Consider the following 18,021-nt stretch of genomic DNA (forward strand, 5'->3'; position numbering starts at 1 on the left):
TAATCATATTAACCAATACATCTATTTTATATCTTACTAACGGAAGGAAACTGTTGCTGTACTAATGCATCAAACACTTCAGTATCTAACGCATAAGCTCTTATATATTCAATTTCCAAAATATGTATTCGGTGCCCAAACAAAATTAAAGAATGCAAAGGTGAACCAAAATCAACACTAGCCAATTGTTTAAAAGACCCTGCAACTATCTTTTCAGTAGATGATCCAATTCTTGCTACACCTATAGCCAATGTTGATTCATCATACACTAAAAAATTCAACAAAAAAAAAAAAGACAATACAAAATACCTTTTCTACCACATAAAAACTCCAATTCTAACATCTGTCCAATTGCATGTGAAATACTCATATAACGAGGTGACTCATAATTTTTTTTTCCTCTTGCTAAACTTTCAAATGAAGGTTCATTTATACGTAAGTCTATATCATCCAATAAACATAATATAATAGATTCTATATCTTCAAACTCACCTAACAAAATTAATGTATGAAGCCCCAAATCTCTGTTTTCTTTAATTCGAAAATAAATACTATTAGGCTTCCATGTTTCTGTAAAAAAGACTAAAGAAACTGTTTGTCCAAAATTATATAATTGCAGACCCACTGCACTAACTGCATTCATTATAGATGCATTGTGCACAATCTGCGTCAAAATACCCTTTTGGCGTGCTCTCAACAATAAATCTATATGGGTAGTTGCACTATTGCCTTCAATAAAGCACAATATTCTACTTATATTCACCTTAAGGAATCACCCACAACCAATAGTGCTATATCTGTCTTATATGCATCTTGTAACAAAACATCACTGTCTTGTTCTACCATTTCTCTATTTGCAATAATAAGTGAACGACCATAAAATTCTTCCTTTTTTTCTATTTGTAATTTTTCACAAATTTGCACAACTCACCAACTTTTCCTTATCAACACCTAATAAACTCGTATACGCTTCCAAATATACTTTATAACATTGCCGAATAATCTCTAAGCCCTTTACACTAATATCTTTTTCATCACCAAGACCTAGTCCTACAAGATACAACATGTAGTCACTTTCAGCCGTACACACACGAAAACTCAAATTAAACTATTAGCATTGATTGTATTAATTCCATAAAAACAAAATATTATTTTAAACAAAATATTTTTAAAATAAATATTATAAAATAATATAATGAAAGTATATACATTATTTAGAAATATTTCGAACAAGCCAAGAATCTTCAGGAGTTACCCACCACATCACCAAAGCACAACATGTAATTATAATAAGCATTACCGGGGCATAATTAAAAGTTAAAGCTGATAAAGGAAACTGACAAGGTGATGACAAAACGACAACAACAAAAGTACACCATATCAAAGTAATAATCTGAAATAACTTAGATAGTTTTCCAAGAGACCACTTGACTTGTAAACTTTTATCTGTTTTAGATAATAAACGTAAAACTAAATATCTCCTAAATATAATTTTAAGTGTCTATTAATAACTCACATGCTATCAACCCATATGAACATACAGTAGGAAGAGTCATTGCACTAATAAAACTTGTAAATGCCACTTGACTAAAAAGTATTGTACACAGAATAATAGAAGATGCAATCCAAATCAATGTCACAGAATTCCTCGGTTGACGCTGAACATCTATTTTAGAAACCCAACCTGATAAAAAAAGAACACCATCACGAGCAATAGCATATGCTAACCTCGAAGAAGCCAAAATAGCCACAGTTGTATTTAAAAGATGCCCAAGAATAATAACAATATTTAAAAATATATGTCCTTTTTTGCCAAGGGACAATACATAAAACTGTACAAATGGTTGAGGAGCATCTAAAGCGAACAAATTATTTAGGCTGGGCTTTAAAACATAAATTAATCAAAAAAATAAAAAAATTATAATATACCGAACAAAAAAGAAAAAGAAAAACAGAAGGAAGACCCAATAATCCACTCAAAAGAGCGCTAGTAAAAACACCTCGTGCGGCATTTAGACTAGCATTCTCGGTTTCTTCTGCTATATGCCCCGGTGCATCAAAACCAACAATTAAACTAGCAGTTGAAAGAAAAGACAAACACCAGTTCCATACAGAAACAGCGCCTGTACCATTATATGTTTTCATAAGAAAACTTTTATCCTGAAATCCATATGTTTTCGAAACTCCAATAGGTAACCAAATTATATTTAAAAAAAAGTCCAAAATAATAATTATACATGATGCACGAAGTATATATTTAAACAAGTGTGCTAAATCAAAGGTAAAAAATATAAATTTTTCAATTTAAAAAACATACGTTTAAGATAATTAAACGAAACAGATAAAGCTAATAAAACTTCACTAAGAAGCCATTGGACGACCCTAAATTTAAAAACACTTGTAGATGTTGGAAAATCCACATGAAAAACAGCAAGCTCCTTACAAATTTAATAGAAGTATACATTATTATTCAATTTTGCCTTACAGACAAAAAAAAATTAGCAGCACTTTGAATATTACCCGCAATAAAAGTTGTCCATGCACTAACGGACCACCATGCTACAATAAAGCCAACCAATCTAGTATATTTTGGGCTAGCATAGTGAGAAGCCCATCTAAAACATATTATAATTTAGAAATTATCTCTATAAAATTTACAAATAAAGTGAACCAGATACAGGAAGCGCAGAACAAGATTCTGCCATAACGGCAGCAGTAATAAGCATACCAAAACATGAAAGGAGATAACTAATCCTAAAGATAATTAAAAAAGACACCAAAATAAAGTTCAAAAACCAAAATGCTTGCGGTCCACCTGCAAGAAGACCAGTAGTAAATACCACTCTTACAGCACCAATAAAGTATAATGCCACTATAACGCTATCAGCCCAAACCTATATTCATATCAAAACAAACCAAAACCAGAAGAAAAATTATCAAAAAATTTATATGTTCTATGTAAAGACTAAAAAATAAATCATAAATACTAAAGGTAATATTTCATGCCTGTTTATATCCTAAGGACATCTTAATTATTTTTATTAGTTCTTAAAAATAAAAAGAAAAATATTTGCTTCTTGAAGTTTTCTAATGTTAACATAATTTTCAAATCTTGATTCAACTTTTTTAACACAGACTAAGCCTGATTAAATATTCAATATCATTGGTTAATGTTTATACAACTATTTAATATAAGTACAAACTATTAATGAATACCATACTATTGATCTTAGAAAACTCCTTAAAGCTTACATCTTATCTATTTAACTTACAAGTTGTTTTTCATCTTGATTTACGTCATGTTTATCAATATGTATATCATTCAACTTTTCTTCAATATAAGAAGAAAGCATCACAAATCTTTCAGTCACAATTCTAAAATGTTTAAATTGATTATATAAAATAAACTAAAATTTTAATATTTTAAAATTCTAAAGTCCACCTTTTATTCCGGATTGTATCCGAAAAAGACAGTGTAACGTTTTAAAAAAGTCTTCGCAGATTATTTATAAACGTGTTTAAAAAACATCAATCTAAATAATACAATATTTTATCATTCATATCATCATTCCCGATATCCTATTTTACTATGTATTCCATACTTTAAAATATTCAACCTTTCAATACATTATTCTAAATCAAACTAAAACAATTAAAATTATCAAATATACTTATAATATCCACTATATATATTATCCAAATCAAATACTTCAAAAATCATACCAAATTCACTATATATATCTAAAACATATATCACAAGCACAATACGCATATATAATATATATAATATATATACATTATCTATAAAATATCTATATAATATCATATATTTAACCAATTGTATTCATTGTTCATAATTACAGATATAATATTATATATATAATTAATTCTTGCATATTTCACTGTATTTCAATAGATACAAGTAATTAAAGCATTTATTCAATTTATAGAATAATCGTTTCAAAAAACATCAATTATAATAAACTCCTTTACATCAATATATTACTCATTTATACAAACTAAACGTAATACTATTATATAACTCAGAAACGAAAACATAGAAATACGTTAAAAACAACTAAATAAAAAAACCTTAATTATATATCTAAAACTCTGTTCAATTACAATTCCAAAAAAATTTTAAGAAATCAACAGCTCCTACATCAAACAATATTACTTAATAGTAGATAATATACTATATTTTTCGAAAATCGTGAATCACCAAGAATAAATCACGTTTGAAACGCAACAAAAACGCCGACGTGTCTGGACAAACAAATCAAATCAGAAACATAGAGAAAGAACGATGAAGAGTAAGCATTTAAGTGAACAATTAATCAAAAATGTCTTTAACATTATTCAAAGTAACATTTTAGCCTGAGTAAGCTTTTCGCCGTAAAAAACAGACTAATATGTCATTTTTAAACATCTTTGCATTTAATCAAGGAGATGAAACATATTCATCACCTGGTAAGATAAATTATGTCTTAAAGTGCATGAAAAGCCAATAAAACACGCTGTAGAAGATGCACGCATGATATCAGGTAGATATCGTGTTCTTCCGCATCGGAAATCATTACTTTTTTGGACGTCGCCTAGTCGGGAACACAGCACAAATATTTCGCCAATATGGTTTGAAAGTGGCACATATGAAGGCAGTTTAAACGAAAACAGCACATTACTTGAAGGTCTTGTAATCGCACCTCAAAAAAAACTAGTTAAACGAGTACTTTATGGGTTTTGGAGACGATTATTTATACTTAATATTTTACCATCAGCTATTGTTTTTCACACTTTAACGATTTTAACACCCTAATATAGCTTATAGGTTCTTATTTGGTGTGCTATTCCTTTTCCTTTATCAAGATCATATATAGATAATCCTTTATCGCCCTTAGTAAAAGATCGTATTAATTTTTGGTTTTTCTTGTTTATATACTATGGGTTTTATAATGCAATTGGTCTACTATGGATTACTAAATTATTTAATTTATTTTCCCTTAACTGGTTTCTATTTTTATTTATTAAAATTTTTCCTTCAACTAATAAGAATAGGTGGCCTGCTTCTTTAGGAGGTGCTATATCATATACATTCTTTTGGACATTTTCTGTATTTCTTGGGAGTTTAATTTATCTTTTTTCTGAAAAGGCAGAATACACTCTTACATGGATTCTTCTAACTTTCTGTACTATGGCAGGTATATATTCCGATTAAGCTTTTTTAAATACTTATCTTCTTTAAAGGTCCAATAGTTGTTGCATTTGCTGTTTTGCGAGCCTCAGATAGGCATATGAATCACCATTCATTATCACATACACAAGAAACATTTTTCAACAGAACTTTTGATTCACATTTTCCTTCTAGTTATATCCGATTCCTCTGGTTCTGTTTAATATTAGTTATAGGATTAGCAGCATTTGCTGCTGGCGAAGTATTTTTCTTTTAAACTTTATTTAAAAATATATTAAACAATATAGGCATATGCTAGACTATATTTAAAAACATTACCTCACAGTAGTACAGATGCTCTCCTTTATGTATATTCGTAAGTTTTTTTTTTTTCTTGGATTATATTAATTTTAAATACAGATGGGTTACAACGGTATATGTATTAGATATCATTACATCTTGGATTTTAAGCTATAAAATTAAAAGTGAATCATTAGCATGGGTTTTTAAGTTATATTATGCAATGACTTTGCAAGTAATTCCTTATATATATTTATTATAAAGTTTAGTTCCTTTTAGATTTATGTCCGAAATTTATATGCTAGACTTCATTCACCTCAACAATTTGCAGTAATACAAGGTGCTAGCTCATTTACAGTAATTATTATTGTCCCGGCTCTTATGACAAAATGGTCATATAAAGGATATTTATTCTTTACTAAAAGTCAAGTCGATTATGAATATTATAAAAAAAACTCTGGGAGATCATTTTATATTAAGACATTGGTACAAATTTATCCCAGTGTTTTGCATTTATTAATAATTAAGGCACAAAATATAACTATGATATCGTTTTTAGGATGGATCTGTATTCTTCATTTTGGACCCAATAAATCCGTGTATCCTTATTTTACTTTTAGCTCTAATGAATCTTCTAATGATGATGTATACTCATTTAGACTAACTTTCTTTGCTACTCTAGTGGTTTGGGCATCTGAGCTTATTAGTTCATTTATTACAAGATTAATAATGAAATTGTCATTCAAATTTGAAGTCACAAAAGAAGCATTAAAAGATATGATGGAGTTCCCGGATATTTTACCAGCAGCACTTGCTGTTTGCATTCATGTATTACAAAATATGCTATTTTCAATTATTCACCTTGGATTTACATAATTTCATAAACTACAAATCTTCGCAACAAAAATAAATTATATATACAAAGAAATAAAAATAATGTCTAAAACATGAGTCTATATAAAAATAATATTAAATCAATTAAAAAATATTATTCTACATTTTCCTGCAGATAGCCTTCCCTATATCATTACAATATTATCTACAATTCTAAAATAACAAAATTTGTATCTTTATAATTCTTAATATAAACTCGCCTGGTTCCTTAGAAAACACAAACATCTACTCTATTTACGATGTAGACCTCGAAGTATCACTCATAACTGTATTATTTATAGTATTTATAGCTACTACAGGCTCTACAAAACTAGATACGTTATCTTCCATCTGCTTCTTATATTGATAATCAGTAGTTCCCACTTCTATTTTAATATTCTGTGTATTATATTTAGTTTTCACAGATTTATCATGTTCCAAATTATTCTCAAGTTCTTTACTTTCAGAATTAAGAGCCCTAGAAAAATCTTCTGAAGAATTTGAACTTGTGTTTAAAGACTCCGAAATAGTAATATTGCGACGATTTCCTTCACCTTCATCTTCTGAATCACTGAATTCATCAGAACGTTGAGGTTTATTCCATAAAACTCAGAAAAATTAGCTTTAGATATTTAAGAAAAAAAAAACTTACAAATTTTGCGTTTATCATAATTATCTTCTTGATCTTCACAATTATTATCTCTATCTCGAGGAACATCTTGCATTTGTACACTAGGAGCAAATTTTGTTCTTGAAAGATTTTTTAAAACTTCTACTTTTATTTTTTCCAAATATTCTTTTGAATTCATATTTTGCATATTGCTTGCAGGAACATTAAGCTCATAAGTAGGCCCATAATATTCATAATAATCATTAAATGGCATCTCTATAATTTTATAAGTATCAAAATAACAAAAAAATAAACTAACCAGGCCCTATTTCAACGTCATTAATTAAACCAGTTTCATATGTCCATGTTCGAGAAACATTTCGCATTGTATATCCACCACCACCTAAAACTAATGTAGGTAAACCAAATTTTTTAACAAATTTAACACAAGAAGCATGCCCTTTCATACTCAAATTAAAACAACCAAGACGATCACCTGCAAGACTATCTGCTCCACATTGTAGGACAACTGCACCTGGGCGATACCATTCCATACATGCAGAAACAACTGGTTCAAAAACGTAAGCATATGATTCATCATCAATACCATCACGCAAAGGAAAATTAACAGAATAATATTTCCCTTTTCCAACACCAATATCTCTAAGCTCCCCTGTTCCAGGAAAATATTCACCATATTTGTGAAATGAACATGTCATTACTCTGTCAGTTGTATAAAATGCTTCTTCTACGCCATCTCCATGATGTACATCTATATCAATATAAAGAACTCTAGGATAATACCTTAAAAGTTCAATAATGCCTAAAACAATATCTTGTCATATATTAATAACAACTTATAACTACTTCCTTAAAATATACAAACCATTCACGTAACAAAATCCACTTGCCTCAGATTTTTTTGCATGATGTAATCCACCAGCCCAATTCAAAGCAATATCACATTTACCTCTATTAAGTCTCGCAGCACCTTCTAGGAACAAAACATTTTAAAACAAAAACAAAAAAAAAAAAAATTACCCATACTCCCTCCTCCACTGATAGCACAAAATTCAAATAACCCTTCAAAAACAGGACAATCATCACCAACATTAACTATAAAACATTTAAGAGATTAAAAAAATCATAAATAAAATACATCTTCCTTGTTCTTTAATATAATTATCCATATTTTCAAGAGTTACACGAGAAAGAAATTCAATATAATCATCAGAATGAAATTGACACATTTCATGCTTTGTTGCTGGTTTTGCCCTCTAAAAAATCAACGTAAAAACAAAAAAAAAACATTTTATATACATATATTTCCATTTTTTTATATAATCCATAATTCATAATCAGAGAATGAGTCATTCGAATACGATGAGGTTTCATAGGATGACCAGCGCCATATGCATAATTTCTATGAATGAGAAAAAATAAAAACAAAAAGAAAGCAAAAAAGATACCCAACATCAGCTAATGTTAAAATTTTATGTCAGTAAAAAATTTAAAAGCAAAATAAATATATTTACAATCATAAAAATATGCAACACCTAATCAATAATTAGTTTTATCAAGTTGAAATTCTTTCAAAAAAAAGTACGTCTAGAAGGTTGCCCATTCAAAGCAATTGGCTCCAAAACCTTTGCCTGATTGCTCATTTATTCTTTTCAAATCAAGCCTATTTTTTTAATTTTGAAACAAACTTGTATAAGCATAAGTACTCTCGAAAACCCAAAAATCTAGATTTTAAATCCAAAAATAAAAAAATATAAAAATATTAAAGAACAAAACAAATTCAAATAAAAATACATTTTAAATTTCATATCAAAATAAATAAATAAAATATATGCAACATATATAAATTAAAATATAAAAAATTAAAGATATAGGAAAAACACAGGAAAACATATAAATTAATAAATTTGTGCTTTTCCAATTAATTCATGCTTCGAAGACCATCTTCGACATGATTTACCATAAATAATCTAATAAAAATTAAAAATCTAAAATATAAAAATTATTAACATACCATAGGTACAGTTGCAATAACCGTAAGAAACACAGGTAACGCAAGAACTGTAACAGAAACAACTGTTCCACGGGAAGCAGTTAAACTAGATTTGTTAAAAAGGCTAAATAGAAAAAAAAATAGTACTTATTGATAAAATAACCAACACCAAATACCCAAAAATTCTTCCATAAACATGCGGTAAGTGCTATTTGACTGCTAAAAGGTTTATAACTAAAAATAAGAAAACGAAGACTAACAAACAAAAACTATTTACCAATCAATTGCATAAGTAACAGCCACCGTTTGTATAGCAGACATTCCTGACCCACAAACAAATAACCCCAAAACACAAACAACAAACCAGTTCCATCCTTTCGAAATACCGACTGCAAAAATATACGCACCAACTAAACCAATCAAAGTCCATGGAATGACATCCCAAAGACGCATTTCGGCTTCACGAATTCCGTTATTTTTTTTCGTTTGATATTTGAGTATAATATCATTAAACCATCCTGCAAACAAGGTACCAAGAACACCACCAAAAACAAAACCAAGATTTGTCATACCCACTTGCATCGCAGTAAAATTATATGGGGCAACACTAAAAACCTGTGACTGAATAAACCCGATCGAAAGCAAAAGACCAGCTGAACTCGTAAACGCCAATGAAACCTTAGGACGTAAGCCAAAAAAATATTTTTAAATTTACTAATATACATATAAAACAGCTGGCCACATATTAATAATAATCGGCGTAGATAGAAGCTCCCAAATAGAAACTGTCTTATCTGGAGAGCTCCAAAGTTTCCATTGACGAGGACTCGGTTTCCCATAACCCCATACTTCACTAAGTCCCTCGACCTTGTGTTTCTCCAAGGCGTTATCATCACTAGTTTCCACATCTTTAGCAGCCGTAGTATTACTATACAATTCTTTGGGAAGAACAGTCACCTGAGTCACTGTCCGATTATATTTTGTCTCCGGCATTGTAAAGAAAATAAAAAGCTGAGACAAAATCATAATTGCGGATCCCAACCAATAGAATTTCCTCCATCCAATCGTATCAGCAAAAGCACCTGATATTGGTGTTGAAATATAAGACGAAACAATTAAAGATAAACTGCCCTATTAATAACAATAAAAAATACAATATAACACATACTATGCAACACCATTGTAATACCCACGTTCATGTGTAAAAAATAAATCAGAAACAATCATAGGCCCCTAAAACTCTCATTTAACCCTATTTCATATTTATAAAAAACATCTTCATACAGCAACTTCAATGGGTGCAGCAAACACACCCGACAAAATACGTGCTCCCATCATGCTCCCATATGTCTTAGCAGTCGCAGTCCATATATAGGAAAGAATAACAAAGATATTCGTAAAAAAAAACATCGAACGACGCCCAATCTTCATCGACCATGGAAGTGTAATAAAATTCCCAAACCCAATAACAAGTGTCATCACCGTACTAAACAATGTCACCTGCATCGTCGTAATTTGGAAATCCCTCTCAAGCACCGGATATAAAGAGCCAAATGCATTTATAAAAAAATTTGCAGACCACACTAAAACACCACATATTACATTCATGCACCTTTCTCATTTAAAATTACTCCTTACACCACCCAAATTCATTCATCAATGTAATCCATTTCCACCGCTTTGTCCAGTTTAATGGATCATGAATATCCTCTGTCGGAGCTGGAATCAACGTCCATTCCTGATGTTCTACATCAGACACCTCATCTGTCCCTGGAGGATAATCCAGCTCCTTATCTCCTTTATATTTATAAATCTTATCGAAAATATTCATCTTTAGCATATTCATATTCTTTACAAAAAAAAATACAATAAAATTTCGTTCTCATGTGTCCCTCTTCATTTTTGTTCTGTAAATAGTTTCTTTTGTTTTTTTCCCATCAAGACCTTTTATTAACATCACCTGCATCTAATACTTCGTAATATGCTTATTTATTGTATATATGGAATAATAATTGATAAAAAAAAGAAAACAGTATATATAACGAAAATAAAAATGGTTTATAAAAAATATGCAAGAAAGACACAATAATGCCCGATTAACTCAGTTGGTTAGAGTGTTGTGCTAATAACGCAAAAGTCACAGGTTCGAGCCCTGTATCGGGCAGTTCATTGCACTGCTTTTTGCCTGTTTAAAGACGTAAACTTGGAAAGTATCAAGAAATATAGAAAGAATATAAAAATAGAAAATTATGAAGAAAATTAATAAAGTATATTCAAGAAGAGCACATGTGAGTTTTTTTTTATGTTTTTTTGCGTTTTCTTTAGGTTAAAGTTTTCAAGAAAAATAGGTTGCCTTGGCAATTTGCCTTGGCAACAGAAACTGAGGATGAAAGACGTGAGACGTCATGAAAAGGAGAATAAAAAGTTTTGTATGTTTTTAGGGAGTTTTAAGGGATATTTTAAAGAGAAAAGACGAAAAAAAGATGGAATAAAAGGAAAAACAAAAAATGAATACCCGGGAGACAGCACGTGCAAAATTAGCAGAGCTTCGAGCACTAAAAGCAGCAGGAAAAACACGTCTTGAATCGTATAAAGTAAAGGATGAGGAACGTATATATGATTGGGTAGATGACGAAGGGTACAGGAAGATTGTAAGACAGCGGCTTGATCAAGATGATTTTGTAGTAGACGACAATGGTGAGGGATACGCAGACAATGGGATAGAGGAATGGGAAAGAGAGAGAGAAAGCTCTAGTGAAGAGGAGAAAGTGTATTGTAAGAAAAAAAAGAATAGGAGAATATGTTTACGTTTATAGGGGGAAAAAATGAAAAAAAAAAGACAGAAAAAAAGGAAATAAGTCAGTTTTTTAAAAAAAAGGTACCAGCAACAACAGTAATACAAACAACAGAAGAAGAAATCGACTTTATGGCAAATATATTAGGAGAAATCGATGGAGAAGAAAAGTATACAATATCAAAGAAAACAAGTGAATTGGGATCAATTCCGCAGAAACGTCAGGCATCCCCCCCATTAAAAAATTCAAATATTTTAAACCGACTTGAAAAAGCAAATTCTATATACACAAAGAAAAAGCAGAAGAGTCCTCTAATACATCTATTAAGTGATGGCTATGATATCCCAAATCATCCATACAGCGATACAATGCTATCGGATCCACCATCTAAAGGTGATACTCCATCATCATCTGCCATTAACCAAGCATTCCATAAGCTGAAGACAGAATCGGAAGACGAAGACGAATTTCAAGTAAAACAACTTACAAGACAAAATGTAAAACAAGACAAAACTATTATTCCTAAAAAATATGACGAATTTCCACTTGAATCAACAAAAATTACATTTTTAGAACCAACATCGTCTCCAATTACTGAAAAAATTGACGCATCATCATGGTTAGATATGAATAAAAGTCTGAATATCATGAGTAGTTCGGAGACTTATACAAAAAAAAAAGAGAATTATGAAGATTTTATAGAAGATGACGGTTCTTTAAAAATGTTTTGGATAGATTATACAGATTTAAACAATACTTTATGTCTTTTTGGGAAAGCATATAGTAGAAAATTCCAGAAATATGTAAGTTGCTTTCTTCAAATACACGGTATTATGAGGAATCTATATTTTTTGCCCAGAAAATTTAAATTACACAAAAATCATTCAATAGAAGTTACAATGGGCGATGTTTATGAAGAAGTTTCAGAATTGTTCGAAAAATTTAAAATTGATGAATTTAAATCAAAACCTACAAGTAGAAAATACGTTTTTGAATTTCCAGATGTACCGCATCAATGTGATTATTTAAAAGTCCTATATCCATATACAAAACCAACAATTCCTCAAAATACTTCTGGAAATACATTTAGTCGAGTATTTGGTACAAATACATCGTTATTTGAACAATTTGTATTATACAAAAGAATCATGGGACCATGCTGGTTACATATCAAAGAGCCGCAATTCACATTTGGACAGAATTTTTCATGGTGTAGACTTGAACTAGGAGTCGTAAATCCCGAATGCATTTTTCCTATTTCTGATTCAGAATCAAACTATCCACCACCTCTTTTGACATTAATGAGTATTGCTCTGAGAAAAATCATAAACCATAAGGAAAATAAACAAGAAATTGTGGTTATAAGTACAAGAATCTATGAAAATATATCTTTAGATGATCCAACACCGCCTAATAATTTACCTTGTCAAACTTTTACTATTGTTAGACCTATTAAACAATTATTCCCCACAGGATTTGAAGCATTAGCTAAAAAACACAAAGGAACAATTAAGGTTGAGAAAACGGAATCTTCACTTTTAAATTGTTTTTTAGCAAAAATTCAAAACGTAGATCCTGATGTATATATTGGTCATGAATGGTATACTGTAGATTTTGGCATTTTGTTATCAAGAATAAAAGAAAAAAAAATTATGAATTGGCATCGAATTGGTCGCCTTAGAAGAAAAGAATGGCCCAAAATGTCAGGCCATTCTGGGATATTCGCAGAAAAACTTTTGGCATCTGGCCGTTTAATGTGTGATCTTGCAAACGAATTAGGTCGTTCTTTAATCAAAGCCCAGTCTTGGACATTGTCAGAACTTTGTAGCATTCAGTTAGGTATTGAACGACATGAAATAGATGATGAAAAAGCTATTTTTTCCTGGACCGATACAGCAAAAGGCATGATGGAATATATTATACATTGTGAAGTTGATACGTATTTTATTGCAGCAATTGCTCTTAAAGTTCAAATACTTCCTCTCACTAAACAATTGACTAATCTAGCGGGAAACAATTGGGCAAGAACATTAACAGGAACCAGAGCAGAAAGAAATGAATACATTTTATTACATGAATTTCATCGTGAAAAGTACATTTGTCCCGATAAGACACTTACAAAATCAAAAATAATAGATATTAATGAAGAAGATGAAATAGATGATACAGTCCCACTTAAAAAAAGAGATAAATATAAAGGAGGTCTTGTATTTGAGCCAATAAAAGGATTATATGACAAATATATACTTATTATGGATTTTAATAGTTTATATCCTAGTATTATTCAGGAATATAATATATGCTTTACGACTATTGATAGACATGAATGTGATAACGACGAAAAGATACCAGAACTTCCTGATGAACAAATACCGCAAGGAATACTTCCAAAACTTATCGAAACATTTGTTAATAGAAGAAAACAAATAAAAAATCTTATGAAGGATAAAAATGCATCATCTATTCAAAGAATGCAATGGGACATAAAACAACAAGCTTTGAAATTAACTGCGAATTCTATGTATGGTTGTTTAGGATATACAAAATCAAGATTCTATGCAAGACCACTAGCTGTTCTAATTACTTATAAAGGAAGAGAAATTTTAAGAAATACAAAAGAACTTGCAGAAAGTTTAAACCTTCAAGTATATATTCATATGTGTTGTAACAAACTATTCTAATTTTACTAGGTGATATATGGAGATACAGACTCTGTTATGATTAATACTAATGTTGAGATATTTGAAGAAGCTATTAAAATAGGCAATGAATTTAAAAAACATGTAAACGAGAGGTATAAACTTCTTGAAATAGATATAGATAATGTTTACCAACGTATGTTGCTGCATGCGAAAAAGAAGTATGCAGCTTTGCATTTAATAGAAACTAACGGAAAAATGGAACCCAAAATTGATGTAAAAGGATTAGACATGAAAAGAAGAGAATATTGTATTTTAGCAAAAGAAGCTTCATCGTGGGTAAAAAAAACATAATTTCAATATTCTAATATATCTAGTTATGTTTTGGATCAAATATTATCAGGCAAACAAACTGAATTTGTAGTCGAAAAAATCCATGATTACTTACGAGATTTTGCAAATAAAATGCATATTGGTGATTTTCAACCAGCAAAATTTATTATTTACAATGTTATAAAATAATTCTTTTAAAAATAAATATTAATTTATCTCTAGAAACTTGGGAAAAACCCAGAAGAATATCCAAATGGGAAATCTATGCCTCATGTTCAAGTTGCTCTTAAAAAGAAAGCAAAAGGAGATAGTGTAAAAGTAAATGATGTTATTGGTTATATTATTACTGGAAACGAGAACGACAACAGACATGTTGCCGAAAGGGCATGCCTTCCACAAGAAGTTATAAAGTCTTCGAACATGAAAATTGGTATATATTTTTATAATATCAATTTACTTATTTAAAAACAATAGATTATAATTATTATTTAGCGAATCAAATCCTTCCTCCTATAGAACGACTTTGCGGTCCCATTGAAGGAACAGATCGAACCAGACTAGCAGAATGTTTAGGACTTGATATTAAGAAATATCAGATCAATGAAATCAACAATTCGGAATATAAAATTTCTACATATGAGTCAAACTTAACTGATGAAGAACGCTTCAAAGGTGTAGCAAGCTTTATAATAACTTGTAATTCATGTCATGAAAAAATTGATTTTAAAGGACTTGCAAAATCTAAGGTATTTAAATGGTTATAATGCCAATTCTGTTATTCAATTAAACTAGGAATTCGTTAATTCAGAAGGAATTTTTTGCAAATGTGGGAAAAAAATTCCAATATATACAGTTAGTGCACAATTGGAATCACAAATCCGAAACCACAATTCAATTTATTATAATGCATGGTTATTATGTAATGACCCATCATGTGCAAACCGTACACGGCAAATTGGTGTATATGGAAAACGATGTTCAATCAAAAATTGTCAAGGTCAAATGTATTTTGAATACTCAGATAAAATGCTTTATACACAACTGCTTTACTATGACACTCTTTTTAACGTAAATAAAGCACGAGAAATTGCAAATCAATTTCCAAACCCCGAATCAATACTTATTTGTGCAGAATACAATCGTGAACGTTTTGAAAAGGTGCGATATGTTACACAAAGTTATTTAAATCATAATAGACGTCGTTTTGTGGATCTTCAAAGCATTTTTAGTTTTACATAGCATTCTAAATTGATGAATTAAATTCAAAATTTATATTGTTTATATCAAAATATTAATATGTTTTGATATAATTGTCATTCCTTTAACTCATTCTTCCAACACTTGTCAATACATACAATTTTTAATACATCTTTTTAGTACAGCATTTAACAATTTTAGTGGACTATTCTAGCATTATTCTTCAAAATATTTATTTTAACTAACTTTTGGTAATATTTATTTTTAACATCGTCTAAGAACCTAACCCTTAACAATTAATCGAGAAACGGAACAAAAATTAATTTTTACATTATTGATTTATATTTAAACATTAAATAGACAGTATGTGTTAAAGACAATACAATCTAACACTGCAAAATAATGCATTAAAAATCCTAAAACAGATTTTGAACCTTTTTTTTAAAAAACATTTAATAAAACCAAAAACATTAAAAACGTCTTTAATAGAACAACCGGGTGTAAAATCAGATCATCTGCTAACAACGGAACATCTCTATCTCCGACAGACAGAGTATCAACCAAGTGCTATTAAATACAAAAAACACAAAGCAAACGCTCAGCAAAAGCCTAGCAGGAGCACAGGAAAAGCTTTGCAGAGTATATTTTACAATATTAACAAAGCGCCTTTTGCGCAAAACTTCAATTATCCACATCACGGTGAAACAAGTCGCTAACCGCACCATTGCGGATTTTCCATTACAACAAACAATAACACAAGAACCCCCTCAAAATGTATCGTCTGAAGCAGCAGCATCATTATTTACGCCTCTACCGAAATCACCTATACAAGAACTACCTCAGCTGCAACTTCCAGACGATCTATCAAACGAGCTGACAAATGATATGTCAAATGACTTGACATCCGCTCAAATTGCAACGATGACACCAGAAGAAATAAAACAAAATGTATGTATAGCTGCAAATTCCAATAGAACCATGAAAAGCGAATAATAAAGCTATCATCAAATTGTTAAACAGCTGAATAACTTTTATTCCAACAACTGATATAGTTTTTACTCGAAATTGTTGCTAATCTTGATCTTTAGTTGCACCGTGTAATGAAACAAGTAGCACTATTGCGTCGAATGTTACGAGCAGAGCGTAGAAGCACCGCACATCACACATTACAACATAAATTGTTAACAATAGAACTTCATGAAGCACAACAGTCACAAACAGAGTTAACACGGATACGGCATGAAACAGACCGCTTACTTTTTGAGCTCTCCATTCCCGCAAATGCATGTGCTGTATGTAGACGACATTGCCAAATGATCCAGCGACGACTACGTAGGATATTGCAAGAACAAAAGCATGATGCTCCTACCAGAACACTGCGTACGCAGAAAAGACCAAAAAATAGACTAGCAGCATTGAATACAACACTTAGCACCACACTTAAAACAGCAAACACAGAAACACGCACAAACAGTACTTGTAATGCTCTTTCAACATGCCACGGCCTAATGAGTCCTATCTCGTTTCGTCCTGCACGCCGAAAACAACAGAATACTACAAATGATGATTCTAATATATCCTCAAACACTCTAGAGCGACACTTAACCCATCATTATGCTCTTCGATCATACCAATCTTTACCCATTAGTCCCAATGCTTCTCCATCATTACGGTCATGAGTTTTAACAAATAATTCCCTAATACATCATCTACGAATCAACCAGTCATTTCGTTAATAATTTGTAATTTTCAAACTATCATAGATTCTTTACTCATGTTTTCTAAAAAAGTAATATTTTTTAAAATAATGCACTTTCCCAATGCGTTGTTTAGTTTATCTTTTTGTTAATTATCAATAACAACTAGTGTAGAGTATGTAAATAATTAAATACGTAATTTTTGTTGTTCGCCACCTTTGAAAATACACATCATGAACCATTTCTTGAAAATATCCTTTGCCCAGCGTCCAAAACACTAAATTGTAACACATGTAGCCATTCATCATACATTTACCATAAGAGTAAATATACGGACATAATACTTATACATTACTTCATAACCCGTTTCGTTCCTTTAAATCAAACATAAAG

General features: G+C 30.4%; 7 protein-coding genes and 1 non-coding gene across 8 annotated transcripts; 4 read left to right on the top strand and 4 right to left on the bottom strand.

The window, feature by feature from the left end:
• Positions 1–26: 26 nt before the first annotated feature.
• Positions 27–1,066, bottom strand: T551_01295 (diphthine synthase; the record flags this gene model as incomplete). Its single annotated transcript, XM_018373558.1, has 5 exons — positions 27–268; positions 310–441; positions 493–722; positions 764–888; positions 932–1,066. The coding sequence occupies 5 exons, from the start codon at positions 1,064–1,066 to the stop codon at positions 27–29; spliced, it is 864 nt and encodes a 287-aa protein (XP_018230212.1).
• A 144-nt stretch (positions 1,067–1,210) lies between these two features.
• On the bottom strand, positions 1,211–3,353 carry T551_01296 (uncharacterized protein; the record flags this gene model as incomplete). The annotated part of the gene is made up of 9 exons (XM_018373559.1): positions 1,211–1,470; positions 1,517–1,883; positions 1,930–2,270; positions 2,318–2,438; positions 2,486–2,615; positions 2,659–2,754; positions 2,797–2,872; positions 2,917–2,965; positions 3,273–3,353. 9 exons carry the CDS (start codon positions 3,351–3,353, stop codon positions 1,211–1,213), a joined length of 1,521 nt encoding a protein of 506 aa, XP_018230213.1.
• A 1,059-nt stretch (positions 3,354–4,412) lies between these two features.
• On the top strand, positions 4,413–6,346 carry T551_01297 (uncharacterized protein; the record flags this gene model as incomplete). Its single annotated transcript, XM_018373560.1, has 8 exons — positions 4,413–4,470; positions 4,524–4,783; positions 4,829–5,198; positions 5,245–5,432; positions 5,479–5,546; positions 5,591–5,705; positions 5,750–5,956; positions 5,999–6,346. 8 exons carry the CDS (start codon positions 4,413–4,415, stop codon positions 6,344–6,346), a joined length of 1,614 nt encoding a protein of 537 aa, XP_018230214.1.
• A 252-nt stretch (positions 6,347–6,598) lies between these two features.
• On the bottom strand, positions 6,599–8,617 carry T551_01298 (histone deacetylase RPD3; the record flags this gene model as incomplete). The annotated part of the gene is made up of 10 exons (XM_018373561.1): positions 6,599–6,951; positions 6,996–7,229; positions 7,273–7,788; positions 7,840–7,947; positions 7,995–8,069; positions 8,113–8,230; positions 8,274–8,376; positions 8,423–8,432; positions 8,489–8,509; positions 8,560–8,617. The coding sequence occupies 10 exons, from the start codon at positions 8,615–8,617 to the stop codon at positions 6,599–6,601; spliced, it is 1,596 nt and encodes a 531-aa protein (XP_018230215.1).
• Positions 8,618–8,872: 255 nt separating this feature from the next.
• T551_01299 (uncharacterized protein) lies at positions 8,873–10,807 on the bottom strand (the record flags this gene model as incomplete). The annotated part of the gene is made up of 8 exons (XM_018373562.1): positions 8,873–8,944; positions 8,989–9,073; positions 9,115–9,201; positions 9,245–9,645; positions 9,691–10,093; positions 10,136–10,200; positions 10,252–10,550; positions 10,606–10,807. The coding sequence occupies 8 exons, from the start codon at positions 10,805–10,807 to the stop codon at positions 8,873–8,875; spliced, it is 1,614 nt and encodes a 537-aa protein (XP_018230216.1).
• Positions 10,808–11,057: 250 nt separating this feature from the next.
• T551_05014 lies at positions 11,058–11,131 on the top strand. The gene has a single exon. It is a non-coding gene; the product is annotated as a tRNA-Ile (tRNA).
• A 343-nt stretch (positions 11,132–11,474) lies between these two features.
• Positions 11,475–15,973, top strand: T551_01300 (DNA-directed DNA polymerase alpha catalytic subunit POL1; the record flags this gene model as incomplete). Its single annotated transcript, XM_018373563.1, has 7 exons — positions 11,475–11,742; positions 11,784–14,407; positions 14,453–14,736; positions 14,779–14,911; positions 14,957–15,164; positions 15,209–15,480; positions 15,527–15,973. The coding sequence occupies 7 exons, from the start codon at positions 11,475–11,477 to the stop codon at positions 15,971–15,973; spliced, it is 4,236 nt and encodes a 1,411-aa protein (XP_018230217.1).
• A 621-nt stretch (positions 15,974–16,594) lies between these two features.
• Positions 16,595–17,610, top strand: T551_01301 (uncharacterized protein; the record flags this gene model as incomplete). Its single annotated transcript, XM_018373564.1, has 2 exons — positions 16,595–16,879; positions 17,020–17,610. Coding segments are annotated over 2 exons (876 nt in total), but the record flags the coding sequence as incomplete, so codon positions are not given.
• Between the last annotated feature and the right edge of the window lie 411 nt (positions 17,611–18,021).

This window comes from Pneumocystis jirovecii, assembly GCF_001477535.1.
Source record: "Pneumocystis jirovecii RU7 chromosome Unknown supercont1.5, whole genome shotgun sequence".
Classification (NCBI taxonomy): Eukaryota; Fungi; Ascomycota; class Pneumocystomycetes; order Pneumocystales; family Pneumocystaceae; genus Pneumocystis; species Pneumocystis jirovecii.